Source organism: Chenopodium album, chromosome 18, assembly GCF_948465745.1.
Source record: "Chenopodium album chromosome 18, dcCheAlbu1.1, whole genome shotgun sequence".
Lineage (NCBI taxonomy): Eukaryota > Viridiplantae > Streptophyta > Magnoliopsida > Caryophyllales > Amaranthaceae > Chenopodium > Chenopodium album.
In genome coordinates, this window is record NC_137851.1 from 7,373,586 (window position 1) to 7,386,831 (window position 13,246).

The window sequence follows — 13,246 nt, forward strand, 5'->3', positions numbered from 1 at the left end:
CTAGATTAGAAGCTATTAGAATGTTAATTGCTTTTGCCTCTTTTATGGGTTTCAAACTATATCAAATGGATGTTAAGTGTGCTTTCTTAAATGGCTTTCTTGAAGAAGAGGTGTTCGTGGAACAACCTCCTGGTTTTGAAAATCCCCAATTTCCTAATCATGTCTTTAAGTTTGATAAAGCTCTTTATGGGCTGAAACAAGCACCTAGAGCTTGGTATGAAAGGCTCTCTAAGTTCCTTCTTCAAAATGATTTTAAAAGAGGTAAAGTAGATAAAACTCTGTTTTTAAAATCTGAAGGAACTGATTTACTAGTTGTTCAAATATATGTTGATGATATTATTTTTGGAGCAACTAACGAAAACTTGTGCAAGTACTTTGCTGAGCTAATGAGTGGTGAATTTGAAATGAGCATGATGGGGGAACTCAACTTCTTTCTTGGATTACAAATCAAACAAACAGAAAAAGGTATTGCAATTCACCAACAAAAGTATGCCAAGGAACTACTGAAGAAATATAACCTTGACCAAGCAAAGACCAACCATACACCAATGGGAACAGGCACAAGATTAGATGAAGATCTACAAGGAACTAGTGTAGATCAAACCAAATACAGAGGTATGATTGGATCCCTTTTATACTTAACTGCTAGCAGACCTGATATTGCATTTAGTGTTGGCTTATGTGCAAGGTTCCAATCTAATCCTAAGGAGTCACATCTTACAGCAGTAAAAAGGATCCTACGATATCTCAAAGGAACTGACCATCTTTGTCTCTTCTATCCTAGAAGTGATACTTTTGATTTAAAAGGTTTTGCAGATGCTGACTATGCAGGAGATTTGGTGAATAGGAAGATTACTTCAGGAATGGTTCAGTTTCTCGGACCATGCCTAGTTTCTTGGGGATCCAAGAAACAGAATACAGTGGCCTTGTCAACTGCTGAAGCTGAATATGTGGCAGCTGCTGCCTGTTGTTCTCAAGTACTATGGATAAAACAACAACTAAGAGACTATGGTATGAAGTATAATTGCATTCCTATCTATTGTGATAATACTAGTGCCATATGCATTTCAAAAGATCCAGTTCATCATTCTCGTGTGAAACATATTCACATAAGGCATCATTTTCTTAAGGATAATGTGGAAAAAGGCTTAAGTAAGTTAGATTTTTGTGAAACTGAAAATCAGATAGCTGACATTCTTACTAAGCCTTTGAGCAGGGACAAATTTGAAAAGATGCGCATGGAACTTGGTATGATACAATTGAGTTAAGAAGACCTCAAGTTCCCCCAAGGTATAAGTCAATCATGCATGCATTGTATGTATCTAACACAATATGTATATGTGAAAACATAGTCCTACGCATTAGAATGTATGGCAATGCATATGGGATTGTGGCTGTATGTGAAGAAATCAAATTGCATTAGGCATGTCTGTGTTATTACAAACTATGTTGATTTGTTTCTAGTTCCTCCGAAATAATCTATAAGATTTTATTCTATCTTTTTGTGAATTAATTAACTAGTCAGTTGATTAATTTTATCTACTCAAAATCTTATCTTTTAAATTATTCCTCATTGCTTATCTTTTAAATTTCAAATTCACTCCTCGAAATTGTTGATTAAATACCCGTGACTGTTTGCATTCAATTCAAAGTTCCTGATCATAATTTTATTAACCTAAACCCTTCATGTCAAAACACATTAAAATCTGACCAAGTGAAAAGTTTATGCCATCCTTCATCAATCGACACCTACCCCATTCAATTAACCTTCTACACCATTCCACCGACCAATTTCACCCTTCTAAATTCAACCACTATATAATGAAGCCAAACCCTAACCACTGTTCCTCACCACCTCACTCCGTAAAATACACACTCATTTTTAGTGATACCTCTCTAATTCCCATGGAAATCTCACCCAAAATTCAAAACTCTCCTCAAAAAGAATCACCCATGGAAATAGAGACTGAAACCTCAGTCAAAACCGTTGCTGAAAAACCCCGAAACAAACCCATGGCTCGCAGTGATTCGAAAAAGAGAAAGATCGAGGTTGAAGAAGAATTGGACTATGAGGAACTGGGTGAACCAATTCAGGGGGAAAAGTCGAAGTCCGCTGCTGTCAAAAGACTTGAAGCCAGCTCTGAGCGTTTCATTCCTGGGTTTTGTATAAATTTAAAGTGGTGCGAATCGAGTAAGTACTCTGAACTTCTTGATATACTTGAAGCACAAAATTGGATTAAGCTGTTTAGTGAATGTTATGACAATGTGATTGCGCATGCACCTTTAAAGGAATTTTGTGCGAATTTTAAGAATATAAATGGTGTTTGTGTTAGTAAAGTCAAAAACAAGAAAATTAGTTTTGATGCTGATGATTTAGCTGCTGTGTTTGGAACCCCTAATGAGGGATTTGATAAATATTTTAAGGGAGAAACTGAATTAAGTGTTGAGGGTGTTCCCATTGAAAAGATTGTTGAATCAATAGGGGGTAAAGCATCCAAAGTTTGAACCAACCATAACCTGTTTTCACTTATTCAAAAACTGCTGTTTATTTTTGTTCATCTAGCTATCATTCCTAGAACCCAGCATAGGCACGAGGCAAATCATCTTGATATTGTGCTTATGTATTGTCTTGAAAACAAAATACAGATAAATTTTCCTTCTTTGATGATCCAGCACCTCACCCATTGTCTTGCCAATCACTTAAAGGTTGGATGTGCAAACCTAATAATCACTCTTCTTGAAAGTTGTGGAATTTCCATGACTAACTATGAATCCCTTAAGCTTAAGTCCAACCATTATGTTCAACCCAAAACACTTGAAGCCCGAAACCTAACTGTTGTTGAGGGAACTACTCAATTTCTCTCAAAATCCCTTCCTAAACCTAAACAGGATGAGAGTAGTTTGAAGAAAAAGGAAGATGAAGAGTTGGATAAATGGTTGGAGGAAGAGGACAGTGAGAAAGAAGGTGAACAGAAAAAGAAAGAGGTGATTGTGATGTCTAACCAGAAGGATACTCAAAGTTCTGGGAAGAGAAAGAGTACTAGGTTGGCTATAAGGCCAAGAGGGAAGGACAAGGCTGAGTCTGCTGCGGTGGTTGATCTGAGTGAAGAGAGAAACAGTGCTCCAGGGGATCAAGGTGTTCTTGAAGAGAAAACTGGTTCTCAGGGGGAACAGGGCATCCTTCAAGCTTCTGTTGAAAAAACTTTTCCTACAGGTTCAGGTTTTGCTGGGTTCAGCACTGTGAGTTCCACCTTGGAACTTAAGGCTCTTAAGGAGATGGTGCACAAACTAGTTGATGCTTAACCAGGGTTGATTCTAAGGATTGAAGCTCTTGAGAAAGTAGTGTCAGACTTGGTGAAAGCTTCCACAGAGCTCACCTCAGCAATGCACCAGAACACATCCACTCTCTCCAAAGGGCAGGCTGACTTGCTGAAGAAATTGGAGGACTTGGTCATTGAAGAGGTGCCAGAGAAGGATGCTGAAGAAGAGACCCAGTCCTCTGCCCCTAAAGCTTGATGTTTTTAAACTTTATTTTCTGGAACTTGATCTGATTTGAACTTGTTTCTTTTTGCTTCTTTTTGGTCTGTAAACACTTAAAACAGGGTATTTTCTTTTGTTTTGATGTTCTGGAGGAACATCAATTTGTTTATATGGATGTTGCCTGCTTGCTTTTATGACTATTTGCATACTATTTCTGCCTATATGTGCTTTGTTCTGTGCTTTGGACACAAACCATTAAAATGGTGTTGTGTTTAGATATATGTATTTGTATGCATTAATTTTGATGAACGCCAAAAGGGGGAAAAGAAGGCAAACTCAATTGTTGACAAGCTCTCCATCCGCTTAAAATAGAAGGTATAACTATTACATTTCATTCAGTTCCTTGTTTAATTTTAGCTAGTTCAAATTTTTAGTTTTTCTTCTTCTGATTGTCTTTTACTTTTTATTCTGTGAGTTTGCTTAGGTTTGTCATTCATCAAAAAGGGGGAATATTGTTGATCTTAAGTTTTGATGATGACTTAAGGAACCTAAGCAAACCCATAAGGGCTTTAACATGTGTCTATTAGCTTTGATGTATTTGACAGGTTCTTATAGGCGACGAAGTTCTAGAGTCAGAATGGAGCATGGAACAAGTCTAAAGAATGAGCTATGGACGAGTATAGAAGACAATCAGAAACCAAGTTCCTTGAGTGAGGAACTGAAGCTCCAGAGTTGAAGCTTCACTGAGTTCCAAGAAGTCTATTGTATCTTTATTGTTTATTTTAGGCTTCTTGTATATTTGCTAAGTACATTGTTAATTGATAGGATTTTAAGTGGATTTAATTTCAGTTTATAAAGATTTTATTTTCCTTTGTTTAAAATGATTCTATTTTATTTTCGGAAAATTATCTTTTAAGAAAAACTATCTTATTTATTTTAAAGATTTTCTGTTTTGATTTTATCCTAATATTTTGGAAAATCTGACTTGGTAAAACTAATTTTGTAAACGTCTTTTTACTGAGTCAAGGAGGTTGAGAAAATAAAGGAACCGCTTCCTTATTGTGTGATTCAGCTTGCTGCCCAAGCCTCCACGAACTGCACTTCCTTATTTCATGGAAGTTGTGGTGTAGTGGGAGTTAAGGCAGACGTGAGGTTCTTCAACTGATTTTCTCTTGTATAAATATGATTAGTTTTCTGTTTTGAAAAATACACTTGAGCATTACAATTCTTAACTTTTCTAAAAAGAGTCAAAAATCCACTTAACTCCTTGAGTGTCTTTGTACTTAGCATCTTAGAAGTTTTAATCTTGAGTTGTATTGGGGTAGAGTTTGGGTAAACTCTAGAGTGTTTGAGTTGCTTTGAGTGAAGCAAGGAGAAAGAGAGAGATTAGAGTGCTCAACTGATTGAGGGATCAGTTGAGGGGGAACTTAAGTTCGTAGAGGAACTTGAGTTTAGAGTCTTAATTTGTAATAGGTTGTTTGCCCTATTATTATTAAGAGTTGAGTTTAAAATCCCTTGTGGTCGTGGTTTTTCTTCTTGATTAGGGCCAAGAAGTTTTCCACGTAAAATCTCTCTTGCAGTTTAAAGTTTTTGTTTAAGTTTATTTAAGAATTTCGCAAAAATTACCCTAATTCCTCCACAATACAATTCACCCCCCCTCTTGTATTGTTCATTCGAGTCAACATACAATTTTGTGAGTTAGACAAAATAGAGCTGAAGCACCATCTAAGCATACAATGCATACACTGATACACAGTAGTACATTTACACTCTATATTACAAGCAGTAGTAGAGATACATAATATTGCAAATTTCTTATTGCAAACGTTACACTAAATGGTAAAGAGAAGTAAGGTGAATTTGCATTGCTTTGTTAAGGAGGCGGCACAAAGCCTACTTAACATGCTCTTTCAAATTCAATCCACAACTTATTTTTTCAACAAACAAAGATAGAATATGAAGCAACAAACTAAGCTCACATACAACATAACATCATCAACACTAACAAGCTCAAACATACATTATATTAGTACGCGAATTTTGTCACTTAGGCACCCATATAACTGTATCCTCAGCAGCCGGAAAATGGCAAATGTGTGTACTTCCCGGCACAACTTTAAGAACAATTTTCGCGTAATTGTCCAAGAAATCATTTGTTTCCTTGTGACAAGCAGCTACTGCCTCTATATTGCTACCATCTTTTCCTACTAAGGACACCATGTAAGACCTTAAGGTCTTTGTCCTATGGCAGAAAAACACGGCGTAAGGGTAGCCCATCTTGTGGCAAACTACGGTCTCATGATCATTTTTTACTAGTCTTTTCACCCCATTGATTGTGTACTCCATTTTCGAGTCTTTCTTTACTTGTGATGTAAGTGCTTTCACATTTGTACCAATCATGGAGATAACGTAGTCTACCATGGACTCGAGTGAGGTCACACATTTCTTCTCCACTCCTTCGATTGTAGGCTCCTCACAAAGCTCGATTCTCTTCGAGAGAACATAGGCTTCATTTGATTTAGGGTCCAAGGAAAGAATTTGGAGAGTTTCGGGTATCTTTTTAGATGAGAAAGGGATCTTGTTGGAGAGCTCTCGAGGTAGGAAGAAACCCTTTTTAATGCTCTTTTGAAAGTGCAAGGTCATTTTTGTACCAAAGCGAAGGTTTTTCTCTACAAAGAAAACTTGATCTTTGGTTGCACTATTAGCATTATCATCAACATGGACTGACTCTTTGGTATTAACAGATTTTGCGTTGTAAGATAACAAACCAATATAGCCGTTGGTAGATGCTAATCCTTTTTTATTGTAAGATAACAATCCAATATAGCCATTAGTAGATGCTAATTCCTTTTTATCACTGTAAGATAACAAACCAATATAACCGTTGGTAGATGCTAATGCTTTTTTATTATCGTAAGATAACAAACCAATGTAACCGTTGGTAGATGCTAATGCTTTTTTATTATCATAAGATAACAAACCAATGTAGCCGTTGGTAGATGCTAATCCTTTTTTATTATTGTAAGATAACAAACCAATGTAGCCATTGGTAGAAGCTAATGTTTCTTTTGTACTTCCTTTAAGTGGCATATTTGTTGGTTTAGCTCCTGCATTAGATTCAAATCAAAGAAAAAAAGTTAGACCTAGTATGAAGTAGTTTATTTTTATGGTAATTTTATCATAGAACAAGGTAAAAAAAGGATTTACTATACAATGCCTCTGATTTTTCATTGATACAACTATATAAGGTTATTAGAATTTATTCCCTTCAGATTTTTTAGAAAAACTTGTTAACTATTCTAGCCCAAAGAAGACTATATCACATCAGATTAGAAATATGATTTCATTTACTCTATATGTAGTACTTGTAATATTAGTACTACCTCCGTTACAGGTTATGTGCAATGATTAGACATGTTTCCTCTCTATTTTATGTCAAATTATTGCACATAACCTGCAAAGGAGGTAGTATATCTCTTTGTAGTAGATATTGCTATCTACTAATCCAAATCAGATTATATCACATCAGATAAAAAATATTAGTAAAATTATTGTTCATCCAAGGTAAAAAAAAATATTTTGTAAAGAAAAGGTTTTATTGTACTCCGTGTTAAAATTAGCTAGGGAATGAAGAAATCACTTCTTGTATTTCAAAATAATTGCAAGTGTGTAACAAGTTGACTGTCACAACGGTCAATACATTATGAAACAAAGGGAGTAAATAAAAACAAATTAAAGAAGCTGTATATAAGTAAGAAAGAAACCAGATGGGGGTAGTATGTTCTTGATGGATTGGAGCATGGGAGTGTAAGGCAGCTTAAGCTTCCAGTAAGCTTCTGGAGAAATTGATGCAGGAGCAGAGTTTCCCACTTCCACCAGTGCAAGCTGAAGCAAATATATTTCAAAAATGTTAAATAAAAATTCGTTATATGAAGACGAGTTAAATAAAATTCCACGTTTCTAGTCAAAGTAGCATATGTGTAGTGATAAAGTCAAAGTGTTACACTGTTACAAGTAAAAAATGAAGGAAATATATATGGTTCTAATTTGTTACCAATATTAAGAAAGGTGACAAATTATTGATCTTTATATCCAAAGATAGAATAAATTATTATTAGTTTTGAACAGAGAACTCCATTTGATTCTTTAACACCATCAAGAGGATTATAATAAAAGTAAGCAATGCATTTGCTAATTAGAGCACTTACAGTTAATAAAGAAAATAAGAGCAGATGAAACTTTGCCATTAAATAAGAACAACTTTTAAGCTTATATTATTCCTAATATTTTGAGAGAAGATAAGATAAGAAACTATTGTAGATAGAATTGCAGACTACACAGGGTATATATAAGCTAGGAGTACTTTGGATTCGGAAGAAAATTAATATATAATCCCTCCGTTTCTTATTGTTTTTTTTTTTTTTTTTTTTTTTTTTTTTTTTTTTTTTTTTTTTTTTTTTTGTGAGACAAAATTGGTCAAGTAAGAAAAACAATAAGAAACAGAAATATATACAATATAATATAAATACAAATTTGATGATGATCAGAATGGTACAAAGTTTTTATAAAAAACATAATAGTGATAGAGAAAACAAGTAGATAGCAATATAAGTATATAACAGTGTGACCATGCAAGTTACGTTGTAGTACAATTTCAGTTTAATGAAGGGGCAATTATTAATTTTGGACAAAATTACTGAGATGTGTGATTAGCAATTATTATAGAGGGTTGTATTATATTTAGAATTTTTTCGTTATGAGGAGCTACACGATGAACAAGGTATGAGTAAGCTTGATATTAGGTAAAGTTTACGGTACGTAGTTTGTTTGTGTCTCGCTCTGTCCCGAATCATATCTAACTCAGCTCTGTCCCAAATCATACATATGTAATTTCATACGCATAAAAATTACTCGTATAAAAACTTGATATTAATAATATATACAACAAGATGAATGATCTTTCTTTTAACTCAAACCATTAACTCGATTCTTTTTGTTTTACTCACTTACATTATCCAACCTTTTAAGTTTTTCCCATTTTCCTTTGACATGTTTGTCAATGTACATTTTAAAGCATTAATATCTAATTATATGTTAATATTGATATCTTAAAAGTATTTATTAAAATGATTCAAATAAGATTCCACTTTATATTATGTTTTAATCGAACAGGAATCTTAGAGAGACGTTCGGTAAGATTCGTATCATCATAAGCTAAATTGGATCTTTTTGTGATTAAATAATATCTTCAATCTTCATCAATCATACACAAAAAATATATAAAAAAATATATGTCTACTGTCGTCCAATATTTGTTTAGTATACCTTGGTCTTTATGGTCTTTCTTTTATTTATTTCTTCAAATACCTAAATTTGTCTGCACAACACTTTAATCGGATATGTTTGCCAATATAGATACCTAACTTTTACCATAAACATATTTGATCAGTATTCCGTAATATGGATTATACGGAGTAGTTTAATGTACATAGGTATTAGCGTATTACATAAATTCATAACGTACTAATCCCACAGCATATTGCATGTAATAAGTGCGTTTATACATACATAAGATGCATTCTTAAAAGTCTAAGCCACTAACATATATCTTCAAGCCTTTTAAACAACATTTTTATTGACTTATTGTACAACTGTTTGTACCACTTGCATGAACCAAAACTTTTTATATGTTTGTGTTATGTTCATCTTAGAAATTTTTAAGCGAGATTGTACTATAACATATACAACCAATTGTACCAACGATATTGAATGAGAATTGAAACTTAAAACGAAACATGTGAGAGGTAAAGCTCACTTCGTCTTGGCCAATCAAATTCATCAAATTAAAGTTTCAATTCTCACATTATAAACAAAAAAGTGAAAACCCCTTAGCTTGTGACTTTCGTAAAGGAAATTACTTTGCATGAAATGCCATCTTCCTATAGGTATTTAGATTTCACACAACAAAAAGAAAAAAAGAAAAAAAAAAACACTAGTAGTACATTAGTACTCATTTACTCAACAAGCAATGGAGTTACACACATATCACGCGAATTGCGAAGTGAAGCCAAAATAGGTTCATATATTCCTTCCAAATTTTACAACTTATTTCTTCAAACAAAGGGAGAACTTAAATCAACTACCTTGTCTAGCTAGTTAAGCTTAAGGTCACACACAACATCAATGGTTCGATCAACACCAATTACATACAAGCGTGCTTACATGTACGTACTTGCAACTCTACTTGGGAACCCAAATGACGGTATCCTCAGCAGGTGGGAAATGGCAAATATGAGTACTTCCCGGCACAATCTTAAGCACATTTTTCGCGTAATTGTCCAAGAAATCATTCGATTCCATATGACACGCGACAACTGCTTCTATTTTGGTACCATCTTTTCCTACTAAGGAAGCCATGTAGGATCTTATTGTCTTTGTCCTATGGCAGAAAAACACCGCGTAAGGGTAGCCCATCTTGTGGCAAACTACCGTCTCATGATCATCTTTCACGAGTTTTTTCAACCCCTTGATTGTATACTCCTTGGTTGAGTCTTTCTCTACTTGTGTGGTAAGTGCTTTCACATTTGTACCAATCATGGATATAACATAGTCTACCATGGACTCGAGGGAGGTCACACATTTCTTCTCGACTCCTTCGATTGTAGGCTCCTCGCAAAGCTCGATCCTTTTCGAGAGAACATAGGCCTACTTCGATTTAGGGTCTAAGGAAAGGATTTTGAGAGTTTCTTGAACTTTGTCGGATGAAAAGGGTATTTGGTTGGAAACTTCACGAGGTAGGAATAAACCCTTTCTAGTGCTTTTTTGGAAGTGTAAGGTCATTTTTTTCCCTAGATAAAGATCTTTCTCTACAAAGAAAAATTGATCTTTAGTTGCACTATTAGCATCATCATCATCATCAACATGGGATGACTTGGAATTATCGACATGTATACCTTTTTTATTGTAAGCTAACAATCCACCGTAGCTGTTGGTAGTAACTAATCCTTGTTTATTAATATCGCGTTTTTTATTGTAAGCTAACAATCCACCATAACTATTGGTTGTAACTAAGCCTTGCTTATTATCAATGTGTTGACCTTTTTTATTGTAAGATAACAATCCATCATAACCATTGGTTGTAACTAAGCTTTGCTTATTATCAATGTGCTGACCTTTTTTATTGTAATCTAACAGTCCACCATAGCTATTGGTTGTGACTAATCCTTCCTTATTATCGAGGTGTGAATTTTTTTTATCATAAGATAACAGCGCCCCATAACTGTTGGTACTAACTAATCCTTGTTTATTATCGAAGTGTGGACCTAATTTATTGTAAGCTAACAATCCACCATAACTGTTTACCGTCACTAATCCTTGTTTATTATAAGATAAATACTCGGGATTATTGGAATCCAAACCTTGTTTTTTGTAAGATAAATAATTTGGATTACTCGAGTCTAATCCTTGCTTATCATAAGATAAATATCGTGGAATAGAAGAAATTAGGGACTCTTTGCTATTGTAGGATAGTAGTCCAATGTAACCATTTAGGCTTTTCAAAGAAGCTTTGCCGTGAGATAACAACGTATCCATTGGTTCGCCTCCTTCTGCATAATATTCAATGTAATAGAAAAATTAATACGAAGTTCTAATCCAAATAATAAATGAATATACAACCTCCATTCTTTTTTGTTCATGTTTACGTTTTTTTAGTTCCCAATATAACTTTAAACTAACGGAAAAAGTAAAGTTTGGAATATACATTCGTAACATTTCAAACACAAAGAGCAAAAAAGAACAAGAGAGTATTTATTTGTAAAAACAAAATTTGGCTATGTAATTGAGAATTTTAAATAATAAGAAGAAAACGGATGAAGTAAAAAAAAACGGATGAAGTATTAATTAAAATGAAATAGATCGAGTATTGAGATAAACCTGATCTTGGGGGTCCTGCCACGATTGATTGCTGGATATATTTAGGCATGGGTGTGTAAGGCAGCTTAAGTTTCCAGTATGCTTTTGGAGAAATTGATGCAGCATTTCCCAATTTCACCAAAACAATCTAGACAAATAATAACATATAGATAATTATGTGAATTATACAAAAATTATACGAGTACTTCGTATATTATTAAATAACATAATTTGAATTTGTTGTGGCCTTCCATGTTAGAGGATCAAATTAACCAAAAAATTAAGGTGATAGTTCAAGTTCAGGCCGGATTAGTTATTATATCATGAATTTAGGAAATTATTGTACATAGATAAACAATTTAGATACTAATTTTTCTTGTGTCAAAAAAAAAAAAAAAAAAAATCTACAATTAATATGCATAGAAGACTTACCAAGAATAAATAAGAAAGGAGTAAGAGGTAATTTGCCATTATAACAACTATGGAACTATATATGTTGGAAAGTGTTGTTACAGGGAGTTTAGAGGAGATTAGATTGAGGCTTTTGTGAGTAGATCTAGTATACTCACACTGTTATTTATAGGAGTTATGTTACACATTGATATATCGATTCAAAAACAATTTAAGGGTTTAATTATATAGAACCAAATATAATAAGTGTTTGGTTGTGAATTACATATGCTAGACAGTATATAAATTGTTTTTAAAAGACTAGAGAAAACCATGACAAGTAAATTATGCATGTAACGATCCCATGTCTTGAGTATCACTTCCTAAATTTCTAAACAAATGATTAAATTAGTTGATATCCACATGATCACACATCATAGTAGTGTAATCCGATTGTCTTTAATCAATCACTTATCCCCTTCCTGATCACGATCACACATCATAAAATAGTTTTTCACTTTTGTTATCAGTTTTCTAAATTAAATACTCCGTACTTATGAGTTAAACTACAATGATATCAAACGATCCCTAAGAAAGTCGATCGATTTGTAATTTTTTTTTTTTTTTTTTTGGGTATTTGTACATTTCCATGGTTCAATAATCTATCACATTGGTCCGTCATATTTTATTTTAGATTTTTAGCTCTATAAAACAAAGTTGTTTAGATCAAGATGTGCTTATTCTGTGATAGTTGAGCAATAAACTGATTTCATTAAATTAATTGAACAGTATCACTGAATAGGCATCTTGATCTAATCAACTTTTTGTAAATCGATAATTACAATAATAAACTATGACGAACAAGTTGTCACAAATAAACCAAGATATGTGATCAGCAGCTTAATCTAAATTATGTGTATGACGGACATGCATGACGATTTATTTGTCGCCTTAATTTTGTTTCACATTATAAAAAGGCAATGATATGACAAAATACTAAGTAAGCAATTTATACATATGCGGGTTTTTTTTTTTTTACAAAAATAAAATTAAATTGTAAAATCAATTTTATAAATAAAAACTTACAAGGCATGTGCAAAAGAAATTTAAATCTAATTCATATCCTTTATTTATTTATTATTCTTTTGGTGTACTAGTATATAGATTGTGGATATCTTCAATCTTTGAAAAGATGGAGATCAAATTTTATACATTTATATTTAATGGTTTTTCCCTTTTCAAATTTGATTGCATTTATGTGAGACAGTGAGAGCAAGGAAAAATTTAATTATTGGTAGAGCTTTTCTCTCGATTCTAGGAGATCATGTAATTGATTCGATCTTATCACCCGCCCTAATAGCTTTCTAAACACCCAAAAAAATTAAAACCCCTTAAAAAATAGTGTTAGGGTTTGTTGTGTTTGAACTTGCTACTCGGCAAGGCCTAGGCGTAGGCGCAAGTT

General features: G+C 33.4%; 1 protein-coding gene and 1 pseudogene across 1 annotated transcript; both read right to left on the reverse strand.

Moving 5' to 3' along the window:
* Positions 1 to 5,523: 5,523 nt before the first annotated feature.
* Positions 5,524 to 7,727, reverse strand: LOC145590796 (BURP domain-containing protein 6-like). The gene is made up of 3 exons (XM_081647193.1): positions 7,689 to 7,727; positions 7,245 to 7,365; positions 5,524 to 6,587 (listed from the first exon to the last, which is right to left on the reverse strand). Exons 1-3 carry the CDS (start codon positions 7,725 to 7,727, stop codon positions 5,524 to 5,526), a joined length of 1,224 nt encoding a protein of 407 aa, XP_081503319.1.
* Positions 7,728 to 9,720: 1,993 nt separating this feature from the next.
* Positions 9,721 to 11,865, reverse strand: LOC145591695 (uncharacterized; annotated as a pseudogene).
* Between the last annotated feature and the right edge of the window lie 1,381 nt (positions 11,866 to 13,246).